The sequence below is a fragment of the Thunnus maccoyii genome, chromosome 7 (assembly GCF_910596095.1).
Source record: "Thunnus maccoyii chromosome 7, fThuMac1.1, whole genome shotgun sequence".
NCBI lineage: Eukaryota > Metazoa > Chordata > Actinopteri > Scombriformes > Scombridae > Thunnus > Thunnus maccoyii.
Genome location: NC_056539.1, coordinates 23567572 through 23585609, shown reverse-complemented (window position 1 = coordinate 23585609; position 18038 = coordinate 23567572). Strand labels below are relative to the sequence as shown.

Below are 18038 nucleotides of genomic sequence, written 5' to 3'. Positions count from 1 at the left end.
CTCCTGCATTGGTAACGCAAAAGTAACGTCACTCTAGAGAGTTACTTTTCTCCGTAGGTAACGGTTAACGCTGTAACGTAAGGAGGTGCTTTTTAATGGCAGTAATGTTGTAATGTAGCGGGTTACTTTTAAAAGTAATGTTGCCCAACACTGTTAATATCATTTATTTGCCTGAATTGTGATCAAAATGTGTATGTATATTTGTCTTGTGTTCTGAATATTTAACAGCACAAAGCCTGACCTCTGGCGGTTGAAGCCCGGCCGTTTGGCGGTGTTGTGCGGCTGCCTCATTACCGCGGACTGTTCAGAAGCTGTTGGCTGTGAGGTGACCGTTGTCTCTCTGTGTTTCTCTGCCCGGGACAGACGTCCGAAGCGGAGAAAAAACGACTTTTAAAGTCAGCCTCAGATAAAGAGGTTTTCCTGAACATTAACTGAGAGATAGGTGTTTTTTTGGCGGACACATATTTTTTTTTTTTAACTGTTCCAAACTTTAAGAAAAAGGAGTTTTCCAAGGAAGCCGGGACGGGCAGTTGTTATTCCTCCTCAGCGATCCTCAGGTAAGATGGAGAAAGGTGATTTTAATTGCAGGCTTTACTTTTTTTTCAACAGTCTTTAACAAAAAATAAACGTGCACAAAGTGCTTTTGTTCATTTTTCTTAAAGTCGCTGCTGTTGCCCGAAGAAACTTAAGAGTTTTCTGAGTGAAGAAAACGTTTGTAACGGTTGATTGTAACGTCGTCAGGTGGAAACTCATCTTGTTTTACAGTCACTTCACGCTTTCTAACATTATTGCGCTTCTGATGCCGTTATTGATAATATAAAGAAGCCAATCAACAATTATTTATTTCAGAAATGTACTATGACCAAACTGACATCAAGGAAAACTTACGTCCATAACGGTAGCCTATATTAATATAATATCTGATAGCTTTTTGATTTAACTGTGGCTTGAAATAACTAGCTACATATTAGCCTAAAACATTTAACCTATATCAACAAACCGTAATCAATAACAATCAAAAAAGTAGCCTAACCCCACCACCAAACATCACAGCAGGTTCATAACTTTTCTGTGATCTCAGCTCAGTGTTTCCTGATGATGGTGTTAAAGGTGTTTACACTATAACTGATTGTAAACACAGTAGTAAAACACCCATAAATAAATGAACTCAAAGATGTTTGTTTAGTATCTGTAATTTACACAGTTAGAAGAAATGAATATTGTGAATGAATGTCTCTTTATCCGTCAAGTATAGATTTTTTTAGTGTTGTAGACTGCGAGCCAATGACTCATTAATTACACTCATTAGGTACATCTGACTTAATTAAAACTAATATAGTCTAATATAACAGTCTTGCAATAAATCTTATCTTCATTAAGGTTAATAAGGTCAGTTTTTGTTAGACTGTTTAGAGAGGTGTTGGTTGACTTTATGGTCATTTTGAAAGCTACCCTCATTGATATAAATGGGGTGGACAAAATATTTGAAACACCTTCCAGTACACTGCAGTGGAATTGAAGCGCACCACAGACTTCCAAAATTAATATATAGTTGAATCAGCACCTCTTTAAAACAGTTCAAGTTTTTGTGTTACAGTGCATTTGGTACCTAAAACATTTGCAAGTGAATAAACAACAGGTGTTTTTTTTCCAGAAGTTTTACTAAGTCCAGGAGATTTTTCAGTGGGGTGTTTTTTTAGGTAGGGAGTCTTGGCTGACTCCTGCGGGTGTCCCTGTGGGTCCCAGCCTACATGGGGCAGGGCCGTAATTGTTTTTGACAGATGTGAGACATGTGACTGTATGACTGGAATTCCATTATCAGAAACAGATGATAAGAGTCTCTGTGTTGTAGCGGAGTTCAGGCTGCGGCTGGTGGGTGTCTGACCTGACCTGTGGCCAGAACGCTGCACTTTCTGTCCAGCTTGAAAATGTGATTTGTGAGCCAACTTTAGACAAACACCACTATACTACTACTATTACCACTACTACTACTGTTACTCCTTTTTTTTGTTGTTCTGTTGTTGCTTCTACTGCAATGTTATCATAAAAGTATGATGCACTGTTTTCAGGAAACTGTTTGCTGTTTAATAATTAATAGGCTTCTCCTTAATGAGCAAATGATCCAAAGGAATCTTTGTAGTTTTGTGGACTTTAATAATCAGTGTCCATAACCACCTGCTTTAATAACCACCTGTACATCCTCCTTGTACAGGTGCTGAGTCAATGGTTGTGACTCACGATTATTTTCATTATAGATTAAAGTGCTGATTATTCTTTTAATTAAACGGTCTATAAAATGTCAGAAAGTTGTGGAAAATACCTGTTACTCTTGTCTCATTTTGTCCGACCAACAGTCCAAATCCAGAAGATATTAAGTTCATTAAAATCTTCAGACAAGGACAAGCGGCTAAATTCATAGATTTGAGAAGCTGAAACCATGAAATATTTGGCATTTTTGCTTGATTAAAGATTTAAACAACTGAAGAATTATCAAAATAATTGCCTAATTGATTAATTGACTGACACAACGCTCCTTTTAAGATTTGTACTTTATTCTACAGGAAAAGTACACCATCTCAAACTCAAATTGTCTTTTCATCAGGTACAGAGGAATCAAATATTTAGATTTTGAAGACTTTGATTTCTCTGTATACCTGACTGAAAGGAAATTTGGGCTTGAAAGGTGCTTTTCTTATGTAATAAAGAAGAAATTTCAAAAATCATAGTTGTCCAGCAGAAAATAAACAAGAACCCACTGGCTGACGGACAGCCTGTTGACCAACAATAAAGGACACCTGACACCGCTGTGCAAAACATACCCATCCACCTGTCCTCCCCTCTTTCTGTGTCTCCTGTCTAACTTCACTCAGGAGCAGCACAGAGGAGCTGTTGTTTGGTCCTCCCTGGACAGTGCCCCAATTTTCTTTTTTTCTTTTTTTTTTTTACCCTGACTCCATGGCAACACTGTTCCCGTGACGAGCAGCCTTGACTTTTTCCCCTCCTGCTCCCAAAACAAAGGCAAGAAGTTATCGAGGGAGGGGGTAGAGGGGCAAGCAGAGAGTCGGAGACAGGGGAATTGTACGGGGGATGAAGTATATGGAGGAATGAGGGGGGGAATAATAGGAAGGTGTCTGGGATGGAGGCTCTGAGGCGAGACTTCTTCTGCCATGTGTGCCAGAGCCCCATAAAGATAGAAGAGTTATTACCCCGGACTGTAGACTATGGGCACTGCCAGGGACGTCTCTCTGTCTGAATGTCTGTGCATTCTGGCTGTTGAGCTCCCTCACAATCCTGCCTAAGTGCCCGAACTGGAGCAAGATGTAGATGAAAAAAGTGTTTTTGTTGTTTAAATCAGGACTGTGGTGCCACTGGAAGACAGAGTTCAGTAAAACAGACTACTAGGCTTTGACTAGAGCTGAAACAATTAAACGATTAGTCAGTAGACAAAATAAATTGGCAACAAATTTAATATCAATTCATCATTGAAGTCATTTATCAAGCAAAAATGCGAAACGTTCTCTGGTTCCACCCTTTTTAAAGCAAAGATTTACTGCGTTTCTCCTTTTTATATCTTTGTAAATTGAATATTGTTTAGTTTTTGAACTATTGATCAAACAAAACAAGAAATTTGAAGATGTGACCTTGAGCTCTGGGATCATGTGCATTTTTCACTATTTCATGACATTTAATAGAATAAATAAAGAATAATACACAAATCAATAATGAAAATAATCGTTAGTTACAGCCTTATAATCACTGAATTATTTGCTGTTACCTGGTGCATTAACAGATGACGTGTCACGTTGTGTTTAATAACACATTACACACAGCACTGTGTTCATATTAGACTGAGATTACAGCTAGCAAGTAAGAAAAAAGTAAAAAGATGCATTAATGTTCTCATTGTTTGTCCTGTAGAGTAACTCTGCTCTGTTGTTTACTTGCCTTTTCATTCAAACTGCCCACTCCCTGAATGACTCGGCGTAGAAGAATGGGCATTGTTAAGTCGTACACACTGTGGCTTTGCATATCTCTGTAAGATTTGTAACAAAAAAAAAAGAGCAAAAAAGCGATATGAAATGTTCAAAGTCTGGCTGGGCATTGTGTGGGCTGGAGAAAGACTCCCACTGCCTGTGAAGACGCAAAAAGGAAAGTATTGTTGTTTGGCTGCACTCCCCGTCCTGGTACTGGCATCTCCACAGTGATTGAGACTTTGCTGGTTCAGAGAACTCAAAGCTAAGGTCATTCCTCTAATATTTCATTTTTATCTTAATGTAAAAAAGCAGGCTTTATCTAGTTCATGATATGAAAAGCGATACACTTTCTTCCCTCTGTAAAACCTAATTTACTCAACCTGACCAGAAGAGAAAATTGCACAAACAAGCTTCACATGTACCTTCATAAATCACACTGCCTTGGAAATAGTAAAACATTTACACTGATCTGTTACTAAGCCTCATTACCAAAGACAGTCACGCCTAACTTTCCTGTATCTTGACGTAGCATTACTCATATCAGTGCTGCTGAAAACAGAGCAGCACAGCCCTTCCTAGTTGGCGCAGGTCATTTGCTGAGATTTTGGGTCTAAGGATTGTCCACAAACTCTTTGTTTTGTTGTTTTCGTTTACAGTTTCGGACATCTTTCAGCAATGTTTGACAAGCAGAACTACGACAGTCCGCCTGTCTACAGTCCTCCTTTCACCTCACCATCCAACCACGGCTTTGTTCCACCAGGCAGCTTTCATGCTCCTCAGAGTGATTACAACGCGTACCCACCTCCGCCGGGCTCTTACTACATTGAGGAAAAACCGCAAAACTTCTACAAATGGCTGTCACCTCCTGGGATCATCAAAGCCATGATGGCTACAGTGATCGTGCTGTGTGTGGCAATATTTGCCTGCGTGGCCTCCACTCTCATGTGGGACATGCAGTATGGATATGGAATGGGTTATGGCTCTGGGCTGGGCTATGGCAGTGGATACGGCGGGGGATACGGCGGGGGCTACGGCGGGGGCTACGGCGGAGGCTACGGCGGGAGCTACGGCTCAGGATACGGTGGTTATGGAGGCTACGGCGGCTACGGCTCCTACATTTCACCCTACTCAGCCAAAACTACAATGCTTGCCATGGCAGCCATTAACTTCATAGGGGCGCTGGCATTCTTCATTGCTAGCTTCTCTAAGTCCAACACCGTCCGCAGCAGGAAGTTCTTTCTGGCTCTCCTGATAGCCAGCATCTTAATGGGTGTCCTGCAGGTAATACTCAGTTACATTGTGTGGTCTATGTTAAAGCCTTTCTACTTCTCTGTTGTTTATGCACTCTTCAACGACCTCTGTGTGGACATAAACCAGTGGTGATTCATTCATAAGAGTACAAAACATTTCTGTATACAAGAACAAAAGATAAAATGCTGTGCAAATCACAACGGTCTCCAAGTAGAACTCAGATTCAGTCTAAAGACTCCCTTCTTCAAGAAATGTGTGGAATGAGACCTCCTGCCTCTTGGCCACAGTTAGGTAGCACTGTTTTCTCTGCTGTAATGTTGTTTGGATTCTTAATACAACAATATCAGCTTGTGCTTCATCCTCTACAGTGAAGTCATTTCTCATACATTTAACAGCTTTTTTATAGAGAAACAGCTCAAATTTTTAAAAATCCAGAAAAGAAAGAAATATGCAAAACCACCATTCTCATTGTTGTAAGGAACAATGAAACATAAATTGGAATTCATTTTCAGTCTGCTGTTGTTCTCTGCATTAGCAGAGCATCCTTTTACTGAAGCATCTCACATTTATGTTTAATATTTGGAGGTTTCCATCCCATGTGCCAAATAAAATTGTTGTAAACTTATGAACTTTCAAAACCAGTCACATAACTCTGTAATGATATGATATTCCCTTATACAGTCCTAAACCATTGCACAGTTACACTCTGTTCTGAACCCAATGTTCCACCAAAGGTTTGTTAGTCCAAAGTAAAAAAAACTCCTCGTTGTACTTTACCTTTTGCACTTACAGTATGTTCAGCTAATCACTGTGTTGATGGTTGCTGCTATATAACTGACCTCATTTGATTTGATATTGTTGTCTTAGTTACATTTCAATTGAGCACTGAGGAATACTTATGTAAGTCTTTTTAAATAAGAGACTTTTATGGTTGTCAATGTACTAACTCTGTGTCTTTCACAGGGCATCATAACCATTGTCTATATCGTTGGGGTGAACCCAATGGCCCAAGGATCCTCCAGCATGATGTACAATCCAATGCTCATGATGTGCCAGAACCTCTATCAGACCAGCTATTCCCAGATGGGAGGAGTGGGAGGCTTCCCCATATACAACCAGTACCTCTACCATTACTGCTTTGTGGACCCTCAGGAGGTTTGTAGCTTTTTCTGTGGATATTTTGTAGATATGAAGGGTTGGATCAGTTGTTGATGTGACACCACATCTCCCAGACTCTATATATGTGCACGTAGTAGATAAAGTAGTCTAACGATGGTCTTGTTAATATTCATAACATTATGTTAAATAGATCAGGCTCTAATAGTAACTGTAATAATAGCTCTAAAAATATCAGAAGATAGTGGAATTTTCCCATCACAATTTCTTGCCTTCATATTTCTTTAGTTTGTTTTGTCCGTCGAACAGTCCAGATCGGAAAGACATTAATAATATAAACAAAGAAAAGCCGAAAATCCTTACATTTGGTGGACCTGATCAGCTACTTGAGAATTTGTACCAGTCTCTGTCCTCTATCGCTTGATTGTCTTGCCTCGGATGAAAGCGTCTGCCAAATGACTAAATGTAAATGTAAGCTGGAACCAGCAATGTTTTTTCATTTTTGCTCATTAAATTACTCATTAGTTGATCATCATATTTGTTGTTGATATAAATGTAATGGAATAAATAAATGTAATGGAAACGCTTGATTTTACTTGTGTCACGAGTATATTACAGCTTCTCATATTAACAGCCCTTTATTTTTTTGTAATGTAATTTCTTAACTTGAAGAATTTGTTACATTCATGGTACATGGTGCCACGAATTGTTGTAATGACATCACACGTGTATTTTGTGTACATCTTGTACCAGAATAACCCAGCCTTATCTCAGAACTTATCTTCTTGAGAACTTGAGATTTTATTCCCATGTTCTTGCTTTCCCAGGGAGTTGCCATGGTGTGTGGATTCCTGATTGTCATCGCCTTGGGTGTTGCGGCTTTCTTTGCACACAAAACTAGAGGGAAGATCTGGCGCTACGGGAAACCCAACATCAACTGGGATAGGCCTCTTGTTGATGGGAAGGCCTCAGAGGGCAGAGATGTAGAGGACTGGGTAAGAGACAACAGGACGGTAATCACAGCTAAATAAATCTGGATTTACATGGGATTTACAAACAAAAATCACATTTTGACCCTAACTGACCCAGAGTTTTTGCATGCACAGCTTGCAGTCATTTGAACAGGGTTGGAGGGAGTTTAAATCCAGCCTTAGGAAAGGTTGATGGAATACAATGTTCACTGATTTGATTAGATGATGAAATTTATTTTTTTTCCCGTATAGTGGATTTCAGCCAACAAAACTGATTGACATACGCTTTTCCCCATCTGTCACCGAATTGTGTGACTTGTTGGTATGTGGGAAATTAGTTTCCACCTGTTTTTACAATACAAAGTAAGTAAGCACGTAGGTAATGAGTCATGTAGTCATCCCACTTTGGTAGTCATCAGTTATAAAGATTGGTTAGGTTGATTGTGGTGATGCAGAGCAGCAAAATAGCCAGACTGAGACTTGCTCAATCCCAAGGTTGGTTTGTTATTGCTATTTCTGACACACTATATTTGTGCTGTATTTCCTGATAGACTTTGTAATGTTGTGTACCAGTTCACATCTCTCATATGTTTTTTCATTGCTTGTATTTATGAGCTGAAAGTCCAAAAAGGGTGTCATATATAGATCTTTATCACTTTATAGCATCCAGAGGGAAACAGTAAGACTACCGTACCAGTGTTTCCTCTGACAGAGTCACTTTGTTCAGGGTCAGGGCTGATAGCAGTCAGTGCCTGTTTGCTCATGGTCTACTACCTGGTTTCACTCTGAGTAATCATTAACCACCTCAGAAGATAGCGAGCAAGCAGGTAGTTTCTAGAGAGCCTGCCTCAGGTTTTTAAATGTGGGACTGTTACCTGAAATATGGATTGATTATTGACTTCAACTGCCACTTTTCAAATGATGCCTGTTTCATAGACTGAATGACAGAGATATAACAGTATGCTAATGTACTATAGCGAAAAAAATGTAATTGATAAACAGCAGTATTGAAATCTGAGACTTTGCAGATGGTGTTCACATTTCAAAAGGCTCAGAGGGACGTAACATTTGCAACAAGTTTGCAGCGCCAGCGTATCTGTACACATAAAGGACTCAGAATCAATAGCTTATCTCACCTAAAGAAGAACTAATCAGACATGGTGTTATATTTGATTATATAGAGCTGTTTGTTTTTGAGAGGGGTTGTCATTGGATGGTATCGTGCACACAGAGGTGTGGAGTCAGAGCAGACGAGAGTAAATGAGTCAAGCCCAGAGTGAATCCTGTGACTAGCACTAGTGTCTATAAATGGAGCCATGCTCACTGATGTCATCAGATTTATTGTAAGTACAGTAGTTAAGTTTAAGTAGTTAAGTTTACTGCTACTGCATTTAGACATTTAACACGTCTTGACATTCAAGCATGTAAGAGATACGTTTTGAATTTTTAAAGCTGCGCAAAAGTTTTCATGACTGTCAGGTCATTATTTATTCAAGCTAGTCAGTGTCAAAGATTGAAATATGTATGTAGGCTGTGGCACATATATGACTTTGCTGTTTTAAGACTGTAATCTGTAGAATCACAGGTTCAAAGTGTGCAGTTATTGTATGGCCACTATAGCTGATATACATCTTCTGTCTTTGTTATAGCTTCAATAAACAGGTGTGGTGTGTTAGAGTTGGCTCATCTGTCCTCGTTTTCCTCATTTTTTAAATCTTCTACACTGTACTGATTATTTTTTCTTCGTTGCTGCACTACCTGCAAATCAGTGCCACAAAATGAGTCATCAGGCTTGTTTGGCTCCTTTAAACACAAGGCCAGTGACAGTCTAAGGCTGTAGTTGGTTTGAGATTGGACCATCTCTGTTGCTGAGCTCAGGGAGGCCTGGCTCACTCTGATGACCTCACACACTGGCCTCATTCAGCTCGCCCAGGGGGGCTGCATTGTGTCTGCTGCATGAGGTCATCAGAGTCGGTTTCTGCAGGGCTGTCTGTGTGCTGGAAATGCTGAATTGCTGCACAGATGTAGAGTGTAGGCATCTGGGGCTGGTTTCATAGACATGGGTTAAAACATCAAAATAGAGAGAGAACGTGATTTTAAGCATATAATGTTATAGTTTGTACGTTTAACATGTTACAATAATGTTATATTAAGAAACAAAATGTTGGTGAACCATAAATGACAAAGGGTTTCTGGTTTTTCTTTTTTTCAGTAGTTTTGCTGTAGCATTCAATGTATCTTCTCTTATAAATCTGTCGGTTACTGCTGCTCATTAAAGCTGGTTGTAAAAACTGTTTTGTGCAATTTGCAACACACAAGTAGCATCGTCTTCAGTGAAGCACAGGCCTGCAGTTAAGAGCGTTTTTTATTATTCAAGTGGACATTTTACGGCTTACATAAATCTCTATCCTTGCTTTTCTCGCTCTTAACATCATGTCACTTCCCCTCTTCTTCTACTTGTCCTTGATTTCTGTCTTGCTCCATCATGATGCTGCTTCCCCCACTTCTTTTATTACACATGCTCTTCTCCCTCACTTTGCCTTCTCCATGCCTTTCTGCTTCCCTTTGTTTCCCCTCCCTCGTCGACATCCAGCGCTCTGTCCCCCCCTGCCTCTCCATCTTTGCCTCCTTGCTTTGCTTCACCAGGTTCAAGTATCTCAGACATTCTTACTGTGCTTACATAGTCTGTTCATGGTGCAGCAGCCGCTGCGCTGCTCACTGAGAGGCCATTGTTGGGATTGAAGCTGCACTCTTCAAACGGGATTCTCCTGCAGCTGCAAGGAGGGTAGCTCTCCCCCACCCAAGCGCTCCAACCACTATGATTGTTGTTTTTTGGGAGCTAAGCTGATATTTTCCTCTGCTCCTGCACTGTGAGGAATTTAGGAGATTGCTCCGTAATGCAGCATTCAAGAAGCAGGGGAGTGGAGGTTTCATAAGAGTTTTATATAGTGGGGTATTAGTGAGTTCTTAATTCTAACCTGGGCTTGAAATGGATTTTTGGCTCACTTGCCAAAGGCTGGTAAATTAAAAAATGTAACTATCAGGAGTGTGTTTTACCACGCAGAATATATACATTTTAGACAAGTAAAGAAAATATTCATGCTTTCGTGTGCAGGTGTATTAAATGTCAGATGTCTTATTTCAGAGGAACATTATCCTGCAGATTACTCCTGCTCAGGACATTTTTATTCACTAGTGTGATATTTAATGTAATATGCAGAAACATGTCACCTCACCAGTCAGCACCAGTGATATCAGTGATAGCCCATATACAAAGGCACATACTTTGTGAGTAGAGTTTGAGCTTGATTTAAAACCTGCTCGCTCATTTATACAATAGATGATTTTAGTTTTACTTTCTCTTTTTTGTTTTTAGGAGCCTCAATACCTTCAGTTTTTACTAACATTAAGCCAGTTAGTCATCAAAAACAATAGCTACCATGTTGTGTGGAATCTAATGATTGATAAAGTTACTGGTCTCACAGTAGAAGAAACGGTGACCACCCCCGAAGCCTTCATTGTGAGGAATTCTCTCATGCAGGCTCTCTGGCCTCACAGGAAGACTTGGTAATACAGATTAAGGCAAATGTTTTCACATGACGGACACTGTTTCCTTTTGTTTGAATAAAGAAAAGAGGAACACATCCGTCCCAGGTGTTCATGAAGACATAAGACAACAGATAGAAGTGAAAGCCAAGATTCAGTTACTGTCCATTGTCTTCTGTGTGTATGTAATATCTTTATGATTAATCTTTTAAGGTCAGAAGGTTATCAGAAACAGGCTTAGCATATGGGGAAATGCTGCAAACAATGGCATTCGGTTTATTTAAAATTAGTGTTGAGTGTGTTTTACAATGAACCTTAAGTCATCCTTTGTTTTAGTTCTCTGGAACTTTTCAGGCACGGTGAACCAAGCAGATAACCATCATTTCATTAAGGAGCTGGACTGTGCCGTCCAATTACGTGCCCCGCTGCTCTCTCAAACTTTAAGGACTAATTACCAAACCTTTGTCTGTGCTGTGGAAATAGCTTTCCTTTCTCATTTAAAGGTCACTGCTAATGTTTAAACTGTCCAAATAAATTCCTTTTCAACAATGTAAAGTGTAATAACACTGTCCTGTTTGTGGCTGTGCAGGTCATTTAAACGTGTCAGTTAAGATATAAGGAAAAGAAGAATAATGGATTTATAAGCAGGATGTCAGTCAGAAAATGAGCCTGTGGTGAGGTTTGCTCTTTGTGAGTGTTTCAGTTGTTTGTTTGTGTTTGCTGAGTCTGTTCCTTCTGCTCTTTCCTGCCTGCTGTAGGTGAACAATGTGGAGGAAAGCCACAGTGTTCAAGACGCCCCAACTCTGTTGGTGTCAGAGAAAGCAGGCGGACTGCTCAACGCTTCAGCCAACAGTGTCATCTCCTACTCCCCAGCCAAGGTGGACAGCAGCTCCTTTAATGGGGACACGTACGACAACAACCAGTGAGTCCAGAGCCCAATTTAAATGTTTCGAAACACTCTTAATAAATAATAAATTCTCAGACACCATGTCTGATTTCAGGATTAGAACAGTTTTAAATTCATATAATACATAATTCAATACACTGTACACATTTACTCCTGGACAATTTTTCAGGCTCACATATATTTTCTTGCTTTAATCCCTCTATTCAACTTCTATCAAGGAAAAAGCAGCATCCTTTTAGTCTTTATACTGTAAAGGTTCCAAACAAAACCTCAAAACACGTGACACAAGCGATATCTAATCACTGCTTTGTTTTAAAACCCATGAAAATATATTGCCCCACCCACAGTAGAGAGCTGTGTTTGTGTGACCTTTGAGCCCTTGTTGGATTAACTTTTCCTTGTTTTTTTTTTTTTTTCTCTCATGTTCATTGAATTCCCAGAGGAAGGGAAAAGGCAGCATGTTTGTGAAGTAGTGTATTTGCTTTTCTTCAATGATTTCTGAAGCACTCTGTTTGTGTTAATGTCCTCAAGACTGCAGTGTGTGTGTGTAAAGTTTTGTCAAGTACTCCTCTCTTTACAGTTTCTTAACATCTCAGTACCTTTGAAAAACAAGTCCATCTCATATTTCTGAATGATCTTACCGCACCGTTAACTAAATAAAATAACCAAATCATTTAATTTTGTACTCAGCAACGTAAGGATTTTGAGGGAGTTCAAAGTACAAAATGGGATCACAAAATAATCATTGCTGCCGTTTCATAAGCAGAAAAATGTTAGCCTGAGGACCTGCAGTGTGCCCAGTTGTTGACGTAATGCAGCCCTGTTTTTGTAAGAACTTGTAATATCTGCTCCGCTGGATTTGGATTCCTCTTCAAATCCCTACAAACCTACAAAATTGAGCATGTCTCCCCCTCTTGTTATGAAAGAGCTGCACCTGATTCCTGGTCACTTGGAGCCATCCACATGGTACAGAGTCAAATTACAGGGTGCAAGCAACAATAATCATTAGTGGTTCACACTGTCTACCTTCATCCATATGGCATCAGTCTAACCCATATCAGTAAATATTTGTTATGTTTAGTCATAGTCTCCTATAACACCACTCCTAAAGATAGTGGTGTTATTTGGGTCATGATGTTCTTGGAGTAAATTGTCTGTTTCTTAGACTGTCAAGGAAATTACAGATTTACCCTGTAAAAACTTAACTGTACTTTAACTGTACTTAACTGTACTAGATCCCGTGAACTTAACTGTACTTAAACTGTACTAGATCCCGTAAACTTAACTGTACTTTAACTGTACTTAACTGTACTCACTGATAATTTGTGTTGAAACAAAAGTCAGTACGACCCTTATATCCCTCTAAACACAGCAAGGAGGCCTTTCAAGACATAAAACACCAGACTAGACATACATTGTCTCTATACAAGTACGTATCTAAAAGTGTTAAGTCAAGAGTGACTCAGCGCTTTTGGAAACATTCAATCCTTGTTTATTCAGGCACTTTGGCCAAAGGTGTTGTTACAGTATTTGACGCAGTAGCTGTTAGTCCGTTACTTTTAAATTGACACTACGTCTTTTATTCTCTTTTACTGTTTTTGTTTTTGCTTTTAACAGTGTCTTTCCTGCTGCTCTGTTGTTATTGTTGTTCCTTTTGCCATTTTGTTTATCGATGTGAGGTGACTTTGAGTGCCTTTTAAAAGCGCTGTATAAATAAAATATTATTATTTAAGACAAATGTTTTCCATATAAAATGTTTCTAACAGCTTTAAGAGCATAGTTGCTGTTCTAGATTTTTCTAGGTTTTTATTTTACTCTGGTTTTAATGAAGAAGACTTTTTAGGACAGTTGAAGAGGTCTTGTCTAATCTTCTCATGTCTTTGTTGCTGACCCGCAGATACTCAGAGCAGACCACCAGCCGACCATCGGAGGTCTTCTCCCATGGTGGAAGGACCAGCTCTAGTCCTTCAGAAGAGACAGGCGGAGGCCGTAAACCTTCTGCCAACAGGGGCAAGAGACGCAGACGTAACCCCGAGCTGGATGAGTCTCAGTATGAGACGGAGTACACCACAGGAGGAGAGACAGGCAACGAACTCGACCCAGAGGAGTGGGAGAGGTGAGATTTAAGCTTCCACGACTGTACAGCTGTATCTCTGAGCTGCTCATACACCGTCTGGATTAGAGATGGAAATGTCTTTAGCAAAGAACACAGCATGTAGATTGCAGTCAAATACTATTGCTCCCTTAGGACCAGACCTAAATTCTCTGATTTGAATGAATAACTGTAAGCTCAGAGAATCAGCCTCACACGAGAGTGACTTTGTTTACAAGACAATGCAACTACAACATCCTTTGAATAGAACACGCAAGTATAGATGAGCACATAAACAGATGAATAGGGAGCAAAGAAGGTGAATATTAATTCTAACTTTCAGTCAAACATGCAGATGGAAAAAGCTACGTTCTGTATATTCCTCACTCTGTCCAGGAGATTAGTTAATCTCCTGAAGCATGCCATTCCACACTGCTTGTACTGAGGCATAATGAGAGAATTGGGCCAAAGGTACAAAACAGAGGAATTGGTGTAGTTTACGAGAAACTTGTTATATTTGGTTGTTTGGATACACCCTGATTTGGAGACATTTGGAGTGGACCACAACAACCAGCACTCATGTCTCCTTGATCTCTGTGCTCTGTGTTCAGCAGTCTGAACCACAGGGAGTCTGATGACCTCATTGAAGTTTGTAAGGTGTGCTTTTCATGTACAGGAAGTTTTTTTTGCAAGTTTATCTCTGATGTTGATATCTGTTTGTCTTTCTCTCCTCTCCAAACTCTCCATGCTTTTTGTTCCTTTGCTCCTCCTTGCTCTCCCTCTCCTCTTCCTCCAGCATGTATCCGGAGATTACATCTGATGAACAACGTCATGCCTATAAGAGAGAGTTTGATGCCGACCTTAGGGAGTACAAGCGCCTGTGCGCAGAGATGGACGACATTAACGATCACTTAAACAAACTCAGCCGGCAGCTGGACACACTGGATGAGACTTCAGTCAAATACCAGGTGAGACATACGCAGGACGCACCTCAAAGAGTGATGAGACTGGCATAGCTGAACAAAAAATGTGGTTATGAAAGCAAGATGAGTCTAAATTAAAAATCAGAGCTACTGTAGGGAAGATCATCCCCATGCACTGTAACTAAAATGCTCCAGCTCATGCTCCTTTTTCTTGCTCCTGCTTTACAAAGTGCCAAAATTCAGATATTGAAACCCAGAACATTCAGAATTTGCACAATTTCATTTTCAGTTGATGAGTCACTCGTGCTCTTAGTTCAGCCAGATCAAATATCCACCGTATCTGACATTGCTGTACTCTGTGTAGGGATGTTGTGGAAATAAATCTGTCCTCCAACTCACAACTCTTAATGGAAGTGAATAGTTTCAAGTATTAGTTGGATATATTCAGATAGAAACATGTATTTTTTTAAAATCAAAGATAGGTAAATGTTTTTATTCAGGTGTCAAACAGAGATGTTGAACAGGAAAAGAAAAACAACATTCAGGTTGAATGTGAGGCTGGCATGATAATAAGTGTATTTTCTTCTTTCATCAGACTGTAGCAGAGGAATATAATCAACTGAAGGACTTGAAGCGGGTGAGGAAACATTTCTGAGTTTACAATTTATAAACCTGCCTGCAGATATATAATATCATTATATAAATATAATGCAGATATTTGTGGCAGCAGTGTTACAGAGTTTGTTGTAAACATCCACAGACAAAATGTCATCTATTGTATTATTCTTGGTATTCTTTTGCACATAAAACTTCTGTAATTGATTTGTGCTCACTCTATTATTCTCACTCTATTATTATTTTGAATATATAGTAGAAAAGCAAACATTGTTACACTGTTAAGTAATATTAAATGTGCTCTCTCTCCTCTGTAGACATCAGACTACCAGTCTAAGAAGAAAGAGTGTCGCAGGCTGAGACACAAACTTTTCTACATCAAACGCATGGTGAAGGACTACGACAAGACCCACTAATGAACCCACTGAGTCTCTACGCTCCGCTCTCACAGTTACCATGGTCCACATGATGCCAAGATACACTCCACAATGCTACAAAGACTCTGTGAAAGGCTGAGACCAAAGTTACCTGTACAGCTCCTACACTCACTGGACACACATGGGCACACACACACACACACACACACACACACACATAGGGAACATACTGTAAGTTTGAGCAGCTATCCTTGTTAGGACATTGCATTGACTTCCATTCATTGTGGACAGCCTAACCCAAACCCTAATTACCAGTTCACACTTTACCCCTAAACTTAACCAGGACCTCAGAAATGACATTTTGCCTCATTAGGACCACGTCTTGGTCCCCATGAGGACTGCTGGTCCTGACGAGGTAGGTGTTTATACCAGAAAAGGTCCCAGTGAGGTAACAAAAACACACACACACACACACACACACACACATACACACACACACACACACAGGGAACATACGGTATGTTAATATTAATGATCTGATCGTTTGTAAGACAGCAGAACTGGATGAAATGACTTTTTAGGGAGAAATGGAAACAGCAGCCTGAGCTGAATCCACTTCCACAGCAAACACTGCCATTTTCTTAAAGGGTCAGCTCATTGTTAGCCATGTGCAGCCACCTGCGAAGATCAGAGGGTGAGGTTGTAGAAAGGTTATTTGAAAGTCACCTGACCTTGAGTCACCTGTGATAAGTGTGCTCAGTTTCTGTGATTTTGTTTGCTCTCTAAATTGGCAACTTTTCCGTGTTTTATCTCCAGTTGAGATAAGAGTTGGAGCAGTAATGGGTGAGACGGGTTGTAGGGGTTGTTAGCAAGCAAATGTGTTTTTTTTTAACCCTTTGCATGGCGTTAACTTTGTCAAAAATTACGTTTTGTTGTGCTTGTCTCACCTCTGTGTCAGTGTTGGTTACTAACATCAATATCAGCAGAGTTAACTGCTCTCTTCCAGGACCACATGTATTATTCTAATGTACTGGCTTTATGTCGAAACTAAGATTTTGATACTGAATATCTAAATATAGATGCAGTGAGACCAAAAAGGGGACTTAGTGGCCAATTGTATATTCTTTTAAGGGATCCTGTTTTTACTACATAAACATTAAAACAATGGTTTATGGTTTTTATGTACTGCAGGAATCAAAAGAACAAATTTATAGTATGTATCTGTCTATTAGGTAATTAGCATCTGTGATAATGTTATCTGTTATTTGTACATACTAAAGACACAGTGTTTGTTTTTAATCGGTGATCATTTCAAATATGCTGAATCTATGCAAAATAGTAAAAATATTTAGACTATTTTTATATTTTTCCGTTGTACACCCTCAACACAAACTGGAAAACATGTCTCTCACTGTTCCTGACTGTCTATAAGCTAAGTTCATATTTTCATTAGATTCCTTCTTGGCCGATGAAAAATGATTACGTGCTGATTCCATGTGTGGTGATTATAATAATATAATAATCTACTTCATATGCAAAATGTTATGATCTTGTGTATGTTTTAAAATTGTTTTGGCACCCTCATGATTTGTCATGCATTTGTATTTTTATGAAGAACATTGTTGTCATTTTACAAACCATTTGCGAGCCATTTATTTTTGTATGGATTTATTTTCTCTGATACTATTATAAAGGACCATTTTTTTTGTAACTGTATTCTTCCATAAGGTATGAATGATGTCTAAAAAGTGTTCCATAAGTAATAAACATTTCTAATTCTCTAAAAATGAGTTGCTTCACATTTCACCTCTTTCTGTGCACCTGCTGTTAGTGTCCAGCAGGGAGAGCAGAAGACTTTCTCTCTCTGGGAACACTGGTGATAAAAGTAGCTGATCACAGTGAGCTAAATGCAAACTGTTACTGCCCTCCACTGGTGAACATCTCTGGAAACCTTTTACTGGAGCTGTTTTTCCACAATACATACTAAGTATTTGTGCTGTTGGTATACAAAAAAGTCATCATTTTATACCGACAGGAAATAAATAATACATCACACTGCAGCCTAACTTAAACTTCACAAGGTGAAAGCATTATCCAAAAGATTTTTTTTTACACTTTTTGCAGCTGTGAGCACCACTAACTTTTCCTTTGTGTAAAACATGGTGAGACAATATTGTACACCAACTGTCAGCATACTGACTTTTGAGTATATATGTCATTTTTCCTGTGTGAATATGCTACACATCAAGTACATTTTCACAAGTAC

At 39.4% G+C, this 18038-nt stretch overlaps 1 protein-coding gene across 1 annotated transcript; it reads left to right on the top strand.

The window, feature by feature from the left end:
- The first annotated feature begins 474 nt into the window (after window positions 1-474).
- LOC121900380 (occludin-like) lies at window positions 475-17562 on the top strand. The gene is made up of 9 exons (XM_042416664.1): window positions 475-557; window positions 4631-5255; window positions 6189-6380; window positions 7169-7336; window positions 11617-11780; window positions 13663-13881; window positions 14654-14825; window positions 15376-15417; window positions 15713-17562. The coding sequence occupies exons 2-9, from the start codon at window positions 4650-4652 to the stop codon at window positions 15809-15811; spliced, it is 1662 nt and encodes a 553-aa protein (XP_042272598.1). The 5' UTR covers window positions 475-557; window positions 4631-4649; the 3' UTR covers window positions 15812-17562.
- The last annotated feature ends 476 nt before the right edge of the window (window positions 17563-18038 follow it).

What these genes read in the sequence shown, in the direction of transcription:
- LOC121900380 (XM_042416664.1), top strand. Translation starts at nt 4,650, where the DNA reads ATGTTTGACAAGCAGAACTACGACAGTCCGCCTGTCTACAGTCCTCCT. An exon ending in GCAGAGATGTAGAGGACTGG is followed by an intron (nt 7,337 to 11,616) that starts GTAAGAGACAAC and finishes TGCCTGCTGTAG; the next exon opens with GTGAACAATGTGGAGGAAAG. An exon ending in AACTGAAGGACTTGAAGCGG is followed by an intron (nt 15,418 to 15,712) that starts GTGAGGAAACAT and finishes TCTCCTCTGTAG; the next exon opens with ACATCAGACTACCAGTCTAA.